Source organism: Arachis ipaensis, chromosome B5 (genome assembly GCF_059453495.1).
Source record: "Arachis ipaensis isolate K30076 ecotype BB chromosome B5, ASM5945349v1, whole genome shotgun sequence".
Taxonomy (NCBI): domain Eukaryota; kingdom Viridiplantae; phylum Streptophyta; class Magnoliopsida; order Fabales; family Fabaceae; genus Arachis; species Arachis ipaensis.
In genome coordinates, this window is record NC_142440.1 from 132,310,442 (window position 1) to 132,323,001 (window position 12,560).

At 29.3% G+C, this 12,560-nt stretch overlaps 1 protein-coding gene across 1 annotated transcript; it reads right to left on the reverse strand.

The window, feature by feature from the left end:
• Positions 1 to 6,949: 6,949 nt before the first annotated feature.
• Positions 6,950 to 10,059, reverse strand: LOC107643982 (Gibberellin-regulated family protein). Its single transcript, XM_016347745.3, has 4 exons — positions 9,913 to 10,059; positions 9,742 to 9,774; positions 8,651 to 8,981; positions 6,950 to 7,424 (listed from the first exon to the last, which is right to left on the reverse strand). Exons 1-4 carry the CDS (start codon positions 9,970 to 9,972, stop codon positions 7,240 to 7,242), a joined length of 609 nt encoding a protein of 202 aa, XP_016203231.1. The 5' UTR covers positions 9,973 to 10,059; the 3' UTR covers positions 6,950 to 7,239.
• Between the last annotated feature and the right edge of the window lie 2,501 nt (positions 10,060 to 12,560).

Here is a 12,560-nt window from a genome sequence, read left to right on the forward strand (position 1 = left end):
GGAAATGCTTTCCTAGGCTCCAATTACTGACGAAAAATCTGACGCTAGTTACCGATGAAAAATCTGTCAGAAAATTGGAAGAGTTAAGCGAAATGGAAGTAACAATTACCGAAAAAAAATCTGTCGATAACGGAAAAAAATCTATTGGTAAATTACCGACAAAAAATCTGTCGAAAAATTTGACGTTTTTAGCGAAATAAAGGGGATGATTACCGAGGAAAAATCTGTCGATAAATTACCGATGGAAAAAAAATCTGTCAGTAAGTAATTTTGAACGAGGCTTTTACAGAGGGACAAAATCCGTCGGTAATTTCGTCGGTAATCAAAAATCTGTATGTAATGAAGACCAAATCTGTCTGTAAATTCATCTGTAATAAGCAATTTTCTAGTTGTATCATCATTCAATGGAGATACAAAACCTAAAAGCTACCCTAATATGGTTTTGTTTCTGTTAATTCAATTATTTTTATTCAAAATTCACAACTCTAATACCATTGCAAGCACAATTAGAATAGGCCAAGAAATTTTATAAGAAGTCGTCTTTATCATTGCAAATAGTATGACATTTGAATTCGACCTTAATACAGTACCTATGGTAGAAGGTGTTGAAGAATTTGAACAACAGACGGACTCACCCGTCGAAATTATTGTTAGTCAACCAATTTTTGAGAATATGGAAAACCACACTAGTTTTGATGAGGTATGGTAATAAACTGATTTAATTTTCTTTTTTGTGTTTTTATATGTATTTATAATTATATTGTATTAAGTTCATATACATAACATTCATAAGCTCATATACATAACATCCATAATTACATACAACTAATATCTAAAAATTAAATTCATGTTTATTAGACATTACATCCATACACATATCATTTTTTAGTTATTGCATAAGTAACTATAAAGTTAACACAAATATTTTTAAATTTTATCATAATTGAATTTAAAAAAATGTCAAATTCTTAAATTAGTTTATTCAATTGATAAATTTACTCATAACATCTATAAATTCATACACATAACATCCATAATTTCATATAATAACATCTATAATTTTGTACTTATAATATTCATAATTTCATACATATAATGTCTATAATTAATAAATTTTTATAATTAATATTATCAAATGTTAAACTATATGTCTTATTGTATTCTTCAAATTATCTTATATGTGCATTAATAGGTCATAATTTTAATTATTTTAATATTTTTATTTAATATTCATATGTATGCTTATTTATTGATTTTAATATGACGAGTTAATTATTTTTAAAAATGTATTTTTTAATTTTTGTTTTTATATATATATATATATATTTTAATAATCTATATATAAAATATAAGTTGTATAGTAGTTGTTAAAAATTTTTAATTTAACTTCCATAATTTTTGCAAAAAATTATTGTATTTTAATGGATAATAATATGATTGAGGGATATTAGGAATTTGATTTGGGAAAAACTGAAACTGATTTTGAAAAGAACATTAATGACTCCAAGTACACAGCAAAAGAGTGGGTGATAAAGAGGATAAATGATAAGATGTATGTCACTTCCTTATCAAAAGAATAAAAATTTTTACATGACATTTTTATATTGTAATTATTCTTTAGCTACCTAGCATCACCGTTTTAAAATTACTCTAGTTTAACTTTTAAAATTTCAAAGGAAAATTATAGGTAGACAATGAAAATATTAAACAATGTGATCAATGGATATACCGGATGTTCAATTTACTAGCTGCGTGGATGGTTATCCTAATATTAAGATTTAGGTGGACAATTTAGATGTTTAGTGTATTTTTACTTTATTGGGCTAATTTTAGAGCTCATTATTCACATTGTTCACAAAAGCTCTACCACTACCCAAAATAAGGGGTATAGCCACGGATTAAAAAACTGTGGCAATTATGCTTTCATAACAAATAAACATCCGTGGCTAAAGAGGGCGACGCGTTTTTAATTAGCCACGTTTTTTACTCTAATAGCCACGATTTTAATATCCGTGGAGACATTTTGTTAGCCACAACTTTGGCACGTTTAGACACAATCTTTTCCGTGGCAAAATAAAAGCATGCACAACGAAATAATTGTTTCTGCCACACTTTACCTGTAATAAAATTGACCAGGCCGAGCCTTTTTGCCACACTTTTTTCCGTGGCTAACGATAAAAGTTAAATTAAAAAAAAATACCATAATAAAAATGCTCTTTAATATAAAATTACATCTTATAATATTAAAAAAATAATCACATTCCTATACGTATTATCCATAGTATAAAAATATAAAATTAAAAAATACTTAGTATCGAAAAGCAAATATCCTAGATTAAATGGATTTAATGTTAAAAAAAATTCAAATAAAATTATTACAAAATAAATATCAAACTTTGCTAAAATGATATAGTAAACTAAAAGCTGACAATGAATTTATCAAGCTCTGCATTTCTTGTTATACAGACAACCCACATGCAAAAATATTTTTAGGTAAATAGCAAAAAAGACATAACTTCAGCCACTGAATTATACACCCCATCAATACTCCGGTTGTTTTGTGCGCTCCAATAAAATCTGCTAAGTAAGATATAGATCAGGAATTAAGCTAAGAAATTAATAGGCCATGATTTGACCTTATCGAAAATGATCATAAAAATTAAGGTACAATACTTACTTCTTGGATGTAATTTGCAGCTTCTTTGGAGCCTTCCGTTGTCAGTTACATAAGATTTTTCAAAATGTCAATTCATAATTTAAAATCTATCTACCGCCAGCAACAAAAAAAAAGGCATATTGGAATAACAAAAAAAGGTCTAAAATTAACTTTCATTGTTGACTAAAAGAAATATAAAAAACAAAATGATGCCATGAAAATTAACCTGAAGAAGTGTCACTTTATCCAACTTTGGTGGCAAAATTCCAACGGTAACATCAAAGGTCTCTAGCACTGTCTTCTACATAGTTTAAATCTGTCCATATTTGTACAAGTTTTAATAATTACAAAACAACAAAGCTAAATCAAAAGTGGAGCAGTTTAAAAAAAAAAAACACAAACTTGAATTTAGCCAATTGAAAAGTTAACGTAAAATAGATGCATACCAAGTAAAGAGGTGCTATTAAGGTATCCGGCACTGAAGTTTTAAGATCATGCATGGGGATCACAGCACCGCCGGCAAGAGCCAAAGTTGTAGCATTGATACACGCATATCTAGTTCCTACACAAAGAATATTGGGAAAGAGTTATTAAGCATACTTTCAAAAGAGTTACCCAAATTCATCGTTTCTGGTCATGCCTCAGATAACGCACTCATCTCCACTAACAACAAGACTCGTATTACATCGTATTACAGTGTTTTAGAGAGGCAAGATTCATAGCATTGCCCTCTAGAGAGAGTGACGGTGAAGGAGGTGCAATGGAGCAACTTAGGGTTTCTTTAAGTCATCTTCGGGTTTGCCTGTAGAATCAAATTCCGCCAATTTTGTTTGCTTCTATGACGAGTCGAACTGACAGTACTCGACTGCAAATCGTAGTCTCTGCTCTTCCACAAAACGTTCGGTGTGATCGTACCCAGAACCTAAACAGGGATTGAAGGAAACGGATTTGTTCTGAAGGTTAGCCAGCTTGATCTGAGTGCAGGAGTTAAGAAATTACGATTTGGAAAAACTAAAGAAAACGTTATTTACGAAAGGGATTGACTGCATGTTATCAAACTTGAATCAATTGCAGGAACTAACAAATAAGGAATTTAGAGAATAGTGGGTAGGAGTTATTGTTAAAACTGGGTGAGTGGACTACTAAATAAAAATTGAGCTTAATATTGCCGTTAAAAATTTCATTCATCTTATCATAGATGTTAATTTGAATTTTGTTTAATGAAGTAACTATAACTTTTTAATTTAGAGTAAAATTTAATTTTAATAAAAAATATCAAATTACAAAATTTAAAACTTTAAACTATATTTCAAAAATTTCACATACTAATTAGAATTTAAAATTTTGACTTGTTGAATTAAAATTAAATGGCTTAGCTTAGTCTTCTCTTCTGAGACTATTGGAGGCTGGGGAAGGGGCACTCTTGAAGAAGGGCAAAATTTGAACTCGTTCAATAAAAATTAAAATAGATAAACTTAAAACATAAGAATTTAATACTTTTGGATTGAAAAAGAATAAAAATTTTGTATATAGTTAGAAAATGAACTTCCATAAAATTAATTTTAATTTATTTTTTTATTAAATTAATAAAATATAGGTATAAAACTAATATTTTGAATTTTAAAAGTTAGGATTTTGTTCATTAATGTTGCCATAAATTAATAGTGAGTAATTAAATAATGAGTAATTAAATTAGTTATTATTCCAATCAATCATGGTAAATATATTTTACTTTCTAAAATTAGTTAGAGCTATCTTATCAAAGATAAACATGTATTCTTTTTATAATTTTAACATTCATTTTCAATTGAATCATTTTATTCCATTATCAAATTCTTTAAATTAATACATACGGTAAAATTGGACACGAAACTGTATTTGACCAAGAAGAACACGAATAAAAAATATAACAATTAAAAAATATAAATAATAAAATTATATGTATATAATTTAGTCTCTTTGGTTATATTACAATCTGATTTTTATACAAGTAATGAATAATATGTTAAAAAATTACTATTAAATAAAAAAAGAGAAATTAACCAAATCATCATAGTTAGTACTAAGTAAAAAAACACATAATTAAGAGATATGTCAAAATTTAAGAATCATACGAAGTGAGAAAATTGCACATCATCGTCAACATCTAAAATCAAACGATTAGTATACTTTTTTTTAGTGGTAGCAGTCAAAAGGAAGGAGAAGAAACAAATTATTAAAAAATTGAAAAAATCTGCACCCTGATAAATCGAATTTACCTTAGGTTAGGATTTAAATTTAGAAAATGTATACTGTATCAAAATATTTTGAGAGGGATGAAGGAAAACACAAAATTAAACGCAGAATTTGAAAGTAAAAATCGTTTAATTTTGCCACAGTGATAATTGGGTCTCTGGTAATTGAGAGAACTTATCTCAAATTAGCCACAAACAAATCAAATCGTCTAAAAATTCCACAAAATTTGGCCACAAAAATACAAAGTGTTACAAGTAGTTACCACAACCATATAAATTTACCACAACCATATAAATTTGCCGCTACTTTTAATTTGTGGGTGTCTTCCTGATAGTAACGTCCGTATTTCTGGTAGTGTGTACCTAGTACAATTTCAAATCTACTCGCACTCAATATTCTCATGACCAGTTTCGAGACACACTAGAAGAGAATGGAATAGCTACGGGGATGCCACTGCCTCCATAGTCGGTTGTTTCCCATCGCCGTCGTTTCTAGCATGGTTGCCGTTGAACAAGAATGGAGAGAGAGAATAAGAAGAGAGACGAGGGAGAGAGGGAGAGAGGGGCTGGAGATCGCAAGGGCGACGGCGGTGGGTACTGCCGCTGCTGCAGTGCTATGTTGCTCCTGCTCTGTCCCGCGCTGCTGTTCTGTCTTGTTTGTCACCGTTGTAGCCATTGCTGCTGCTGCAGTTATCGTTGCCGCTGCCGGATCTGGTCGGAGCCACCGCACCATCGTTCTAATAACCCCGTTTCACTTTATGGGTTGTTCTGCCCATATTTCTAATGGTTCTCCATTTTAGTGGATTGAGAAAGAAACAAAGCTTCTTTTTTATATGGTTGGAGAGGTTGAAGAAGATATTCAAGACTTGGAGTAGAGAGAGGGTGGAGAGACGTAGTGGAAAAGCATGGAGGCAGTGGTATTTGGGGAATTTGGGGAGTGGAAAAGCATGGAGGCAGTGGTATTCATGGAGACAGAGAAGAAAAAAGAGAGGAGGTTTATTTTGTTTTTATTTGTTTTTACATTAATAAAAAATTAAAAGTGTTTAAACAATTTTGTTTGTTTTATTTTTATATTTATTTTAAATTAATAAAATATTAAAATATAATTTAGTATAATATATTTTACACTAAATACAAAATTAAAATTTAATTTAATATCTATTCTTTTTGTGTCTGCCCTCTATATGTTTTTCAAATTTAACTCGAAAGACTAATTAAACCATAAAACAATCGCAAAAAAATTAATATATGCTGATAAAATTTATTATACAATTTTAAAATGAGTGATGCTATATGTATATTAAAATTAATTATTAAAATGAATTATTCATTTAAAATACATACTAAAATATAAATACACATTAAAAATAAATTAAATCATATATATATTTATATATAAATATATTAATAATTAATTTTAATAACTAATTTTAATGTACAAATAATATTTTTGTTTTAAAATTAATTAATCCAATACTCAAAAAATACTAAAACTATATGACAAATTTAACTTCTGTATATATAGAGTTCAAGCTTTCATTTGCGAAAGGCAAAAAGTGAGCACTAGCTAGGTGCTACCATATACTAGTTTCTAGTTGCTTTAATTATATTTAATTAAGACATTCTGACAGAGGTAGATGTCACGATTTAATACTACTGTAACTTTCATATGGTTAATTCAATCCATGTCTTAGACAAAGGACAAATAAATACAGGATCTGGCACCGCCATAATTTGATATGATGCCACAAAGATGGTAAACAAATCTACTGAAAAGAAAAATTTAGTTACATGGTGTTTTAAGTATATATTTTAATAATATAATAATAATTTTTCTAAAATTTTTTACTTGCTTAATGTATTAAAAAAAATAAACTTTTAATATTCTTTTAATAAAACATTTTTTATAATTCTTAAAATATTTCTTTAGATTATGTATTAGCAAAAGCCTAAACAAAATAATCATTATTTATCAATGTCATCTTCACACCTATTATTATTAGGGTAGCGTACGTCATGAAATTTGAAATACCAGCACTTCCTTCTAGCCAGCAGAAGCTATAAAATTTTCCTATAATATAACATATATGATTTCATCCGAGTACACAGATATCAATCCCGCAGAGACAACACATTAAAGTGGTGATAAAATAAAACCAACGATTAAATACACTACTTAAAGTTTAAACCACATGATATAATAATATAACTCAACTTAATTAGTTGAAATAATACTAACCAAAAGTTCCACCTACTAATCAACTCAAACTTAGTTACTAGCAGTAACAAAAGAAATAAATTAAAGTAAGGCATAGATATAATATATGGTGTATGGAGTATTTGATTATTCTAGGGGCACTTGGATCTGTTGCCATGAGTGACCATACCAGTGTAGCATTTGCCACATTTTTCGCGGTTACCGTAAGTTCCAGGGGGCACACATTTGCAGCGCTCGCAGCAAGTCATGCATGCTCTCATGCACACTCTCGTCCTTGAGTGCAATTGGCACCTATAACCACATCGTGGCACGCATTCTACACATAAAACACAGAATCATAAATAACTAATAAATAAAAAACATTGGTATACATTGGTATAATATATTTAATTTCGTTTTCAAATCTAAAAAATTATCAAAAATATTATTTATATATTAAAATTAATCACTAAAATTAATTATTATATATTTATGTATAAATGCATATTTAACTTAATTTTTTATTATATATTTTATATTTAATGTGTATTTTATAATTGATTTTTTTTGTATGTCTAATGAAGTTGAATTTTAAATGTTCAGTTGCCTCTAATTTGTCACTATATATTAAATCCTAGGCTAATTTTTTTTATATTGTATAAATATATGTGTAATACATTGTTATGGGAAGATTAGGTGTTTTTTTTATATGGTGTTTTATTCAAATCGGACGGTCCGATTTGTTTGAAAAAAAAAATAAAGTACAAATCGGAGGGTCCGATTTGTTTGATAAAAAAAAATTACAAATCGCATGGTCCGTTTTGTATTTTTTATTTTTTTTTTATTTTTTTAAATAGAAATCGGACGGTCCGATTTCAACAGTAAAAATTTTTTTATTTTTAAAAACATAAATCGGACCATCTGATTTGTGATTGTTGATTTTAAAAATGAAACAAATCGGAGGGACCGATTTGTTCACACCATAGCAACGAAAAACTCATCTCTTCTCCTATCATTGTGAGATGCACTCAAGCTCTCTCCCACACAAAAAATAATAAGCGTAAATCCTACAGTGAAAAACAAACTTTTAACATAACGTGGTATGTCAATATTCAAGGGGGCAAAAAGAAGTTTTAACTAGTCCTAAACACACATAATAAGAAATTTTAAATTTTTTATTTTAATAAATATACAAGAAAAAATATTAGAAATCAACACTTTTATTAATATTAAAATTTAAAATTAACTAAATATTGACTAAAAATAATAAATTTTATTAATAAGATAGTATTATTCATTTATAAATATATTTATTAAAATTTTAAACTTTGGATTCCTATAAGAACTTTCATAGTTGGCAACCTTATCATGTGCCCTACAAGTTGGTTGAAAAAAAATAATAATAAGGATTAAAATTGAAATTTCCTTAACCAAAAGTATAAAAAGAAATTTACCGTGACTGGAAACAAATATTACAAATTTCAAGGATAGCAAAACTTTTTTAACCCCTTTAATTCTGGAATAAGGACTTTATGAATTATGGATTATGGTTGGTAGACTTACCTTTGTTTGATTTAACTATGTGAGATGTTGGTGGTGCTGGAGTAGGAGTAACAGGGGGATTTACCACTGGAGGATGATAAGGTGTGGGTGGAGATATTACCTTGGGGGGTGTTGGAGTTGGAATTGGAGTTGGAGTTGGTGGTGGGGGTGGTGGAGGGTAAGATGGAGATTTCACAAATGGAGGAGGGGGTGCCTTCACTACAGGGGTATATGGTGCCTTAGCCTTGGGTGGTGTGGGTACTGTGCTGGTCACTGGTGGAGGTGGCGTAGTAGTACTTGGTGGCTTTGGTGGTGCTGACGTGGCACCTACTGGAGGTTTTGTATAGCTCACCTGCACCAAAAATTATATATATTAAACATATTTGTAACATATTTCAAAAAAGGATTTATTTGTTAATGAATGTTTAAATAATAGTTAAAGAACTACAATAACATGTTTTAATAGAAAATATGTTTTTTCTAAATTTTTTATCCATTAAATGTATATTAACAGTACATTGGAATTTTTTTTTTTTGTAACATTATGGGGACACTAGTTAATTAATTTCTTTTTAGAAATTGTTATCCATGCTCATCTACCTTGTAAAAAGAAAGATGCATGTGGAGATTTAGCGTGCCTAATAAAAGTATTACATAAAATATTTTCTATCTTTAAGTTAAGGGAATTAATGGTTGTTCTTTGTTTAATAGAGATAAGGAGGACGAGAAGATTAATTTGAAGCTAAGTGAAGAGTGAACGGGAAAAAAAAAAGAACGTTTTTTTCTTATGATTTTCTATTCATGCAAAGGAAATTCGGTGAAACATAAAAGTAATGTGAATATACTTAATCCGATCCCCTCATTCTTCGTTTTTTTATGTCGGTAGGCATTATTATTTATGCAAATAAATATATAGTAACATTTTTAAGAGAGAGAGAGAGAGATTAGATGAAGAGAACACAGCATTAATAGTATATATATATTTTGTAAAACTCATGAAAGTCCAGAAAATAAAGATTTTATAATATTAACAGCGTATTAACACCACACAGGAAGTGAATAAGTTATGAAATGAAACTTAAAGCTTTAGTGTGAAGTGTGAACATACTCACCTGCATCTTGAGATCTTCATTATATGAAGAAACCTGCATATGAAGATAAAAAAAGGTGGGATTTTCAAGTTAATATATAATGCACAAGAACCAAGAACATAATTTCTTCTGTACAAATGATGAGTGAGCGTAAAACAAAAACAGTGAACCATATATATATAAGAGGAGTACCTTACTAGTAGCCATCACAAGAAAAATTCCCAGAAGAAGAATGGACTTATTGAAAGCCATTTCCAGAGAAGACGGAAAGGGCTAGCGCTAGAAAGGAAAAATGGAAGAGGATTCAGAAGTAAGATGCTAGCTGTTGCTAAGAAGCAACTAGATCTTGTGTGTTATATATACAGGTCAAGGTGGGAGACAGGGGAAATATTAATTAAATATTTTGAATAATTACTTCGTGTGTTTTGTATATATATATATATATATATATAATGCTACCCAACCCCTTCTAAAATAACATGTAAGTTACCTTTCATTATGTGTCACATTGTAATTGGTCCTTATCTTAACCATAGTTGGGGCGTCAACGTCATCGTCTGCCCTCCCACACAACCTCTCCTTCCCACTATAGCCAGCGCCTCATTTTGCTATGGATCACTTCTTATCCACATAATTAATGGTTAATTTGGTTATTAAATTTTTTATTAAAAAAACATATCTTTATTTAATTACGTGATAGAACATATATTTATATGTAAAATATAATATAATAAAATAAATCTATTCAAAGTATTTAAAAGTATAATTAAAATCATGAACATACAAATATAATAATAAAATTTGTACTCCAAACAAATAATTATGGTTAAGATAAGGACCAATTACAATGTGACACATAATGAAAGGTAACTTACATGTTATTTTAGAGGGGTTGGGTAGCATTCACCATATATATATATATATATATATATATATATATATATATATATATATATATATATATATATATATATAAATTGGATAATGGATTGTATGGTTAGATTTTGATATTTATAAAAGTATTACCTTTATTTAAAGTGTAGCTAAATAAATAAGTTATACTTTTAAATAAAGCATTTTTATAAAAAAGATATTTTTACCATCTTTATTTGAGTAATTGTCTCTATATATATATATATATATTCGATTTGGTAAATTTTATAGGTAGTTACTTTATTTTATATTTAGTAAATAAAAAAATGTATTTGTATTTTTAATCTTGAAAAGATGATTAATTATACTTTTAAAAGCACCTATAAAAACAATATTCAAATTTAAGTTTTGCTAAAACTAGATGTTCGGATCATAATTTGTGAGTCAACTTGTTTATTCCATACTATTTAATTAAGGTTTAATTATTTTATTAATTCTTGTAATTTTACAACATTTTTAATTAGGTCCCTATATTTTAAAAATCAATAATTTCATCATCAATATTTACATCGCTATTAAATATAATAAAAGCTAAAGATTATTTTTATTAAAATAGCAAATGTCAATTATTTGTTCATCAAAACTAAATGTACAAAGTAAAAGAAATCTTACATAATAAAATACTAACCGAAATGAAATAATTGTCAACTAAAAAACAACAAAAACAGGTCCTAACTAAGGATTCTTGTAAGCATATGCATCATCCTCTTAGTCATCTTTCTCTTTCTGTGTTAACGATGTTACCAGTATTTATACCGGTGTTAGTGCAGCTGATGATGATTCCCTTCAGCAGTGTCGTTGCCACCAATGCAGACTGTATCTTAGTAGATTGGCAGATCCTGCCTCATCTGGTATATTTGCTCTAGCTCTTGCTGCATGTCAAACTTTAGCAGGTGATAACTAGTCGGTCCTACCTCCTCCACCACATCCTGGTTAGCTAGGCGAGCGAAAAAGTCCTATTACTGCTACTCATCCTGGTACAGATGCTGACCTTGTTCTTGTAAGCTCTGAGTCAAATTCCAGACCTGCTCGTGAAGATCGGCATTCTGGGAAGCTGGAAGAGCACTGGTAGCTGACCTGGAGGACCCCCTCCTTAAAGGGCCTGAGTGAAGATAGAGTCTCACACTACACCGCATTAGGATCCACCAACACATAACTAATCGACTCGTGCCCCTCATCCTCATTCTGTCGGGACAACTAGGTTATGGCTTTTAACTTCTAATTGTATAATGTCTAACACATAAAAGAATTATAAGTTACGAAATAAAAACAAGTCACTATTGTTTCAAAAATATTAAGTTATGAAATAATGACAAGTTGCAATTAAGTCGCTAAATCGTTTGTCCATATAGAGCTCTTTATTTTCCTTCTGAGTATGAATGTACTTGAAGACTTCATAATCAAAAGGAACGCAATCCAACAACTTTTCCTGCACATTACAAACAAATAGGCTAAAATAAGTGATAATTAATTATAAGGTAAAATGTCAAATTAACTTAAAATTATGTAAATGAATTAATTATACCATTTTCTTCTTGATCTTGGTAACATTTGTCGGATCCCACAGTGAACAGAGTCATGCTATGTTCGCTTTGTTCATTTTCTGCCAATACCTAAAGTTGGCATCATTGTTCAAGTAGGCACGTAATAACTATTGCAGCAAGTTGGGTTGCAGCCACTGGCTAGCCTCCTCCTTGCCATTACGGACCTAGCCTAACATCTACTAAAAACGTTGACCCATACAATAGTTGATTGTATTCCGGATAAGGACATCGTGGTTATCAATCCACCAAAAGCTCTCATGCAAAAGAAAAACAAAAATATTAAAAATAAATTTAATGCGATAACTGATATGATAGTTGATTATCTTTCGGATAAAGTTATCGTGGTCATCAATCTACCAAAAG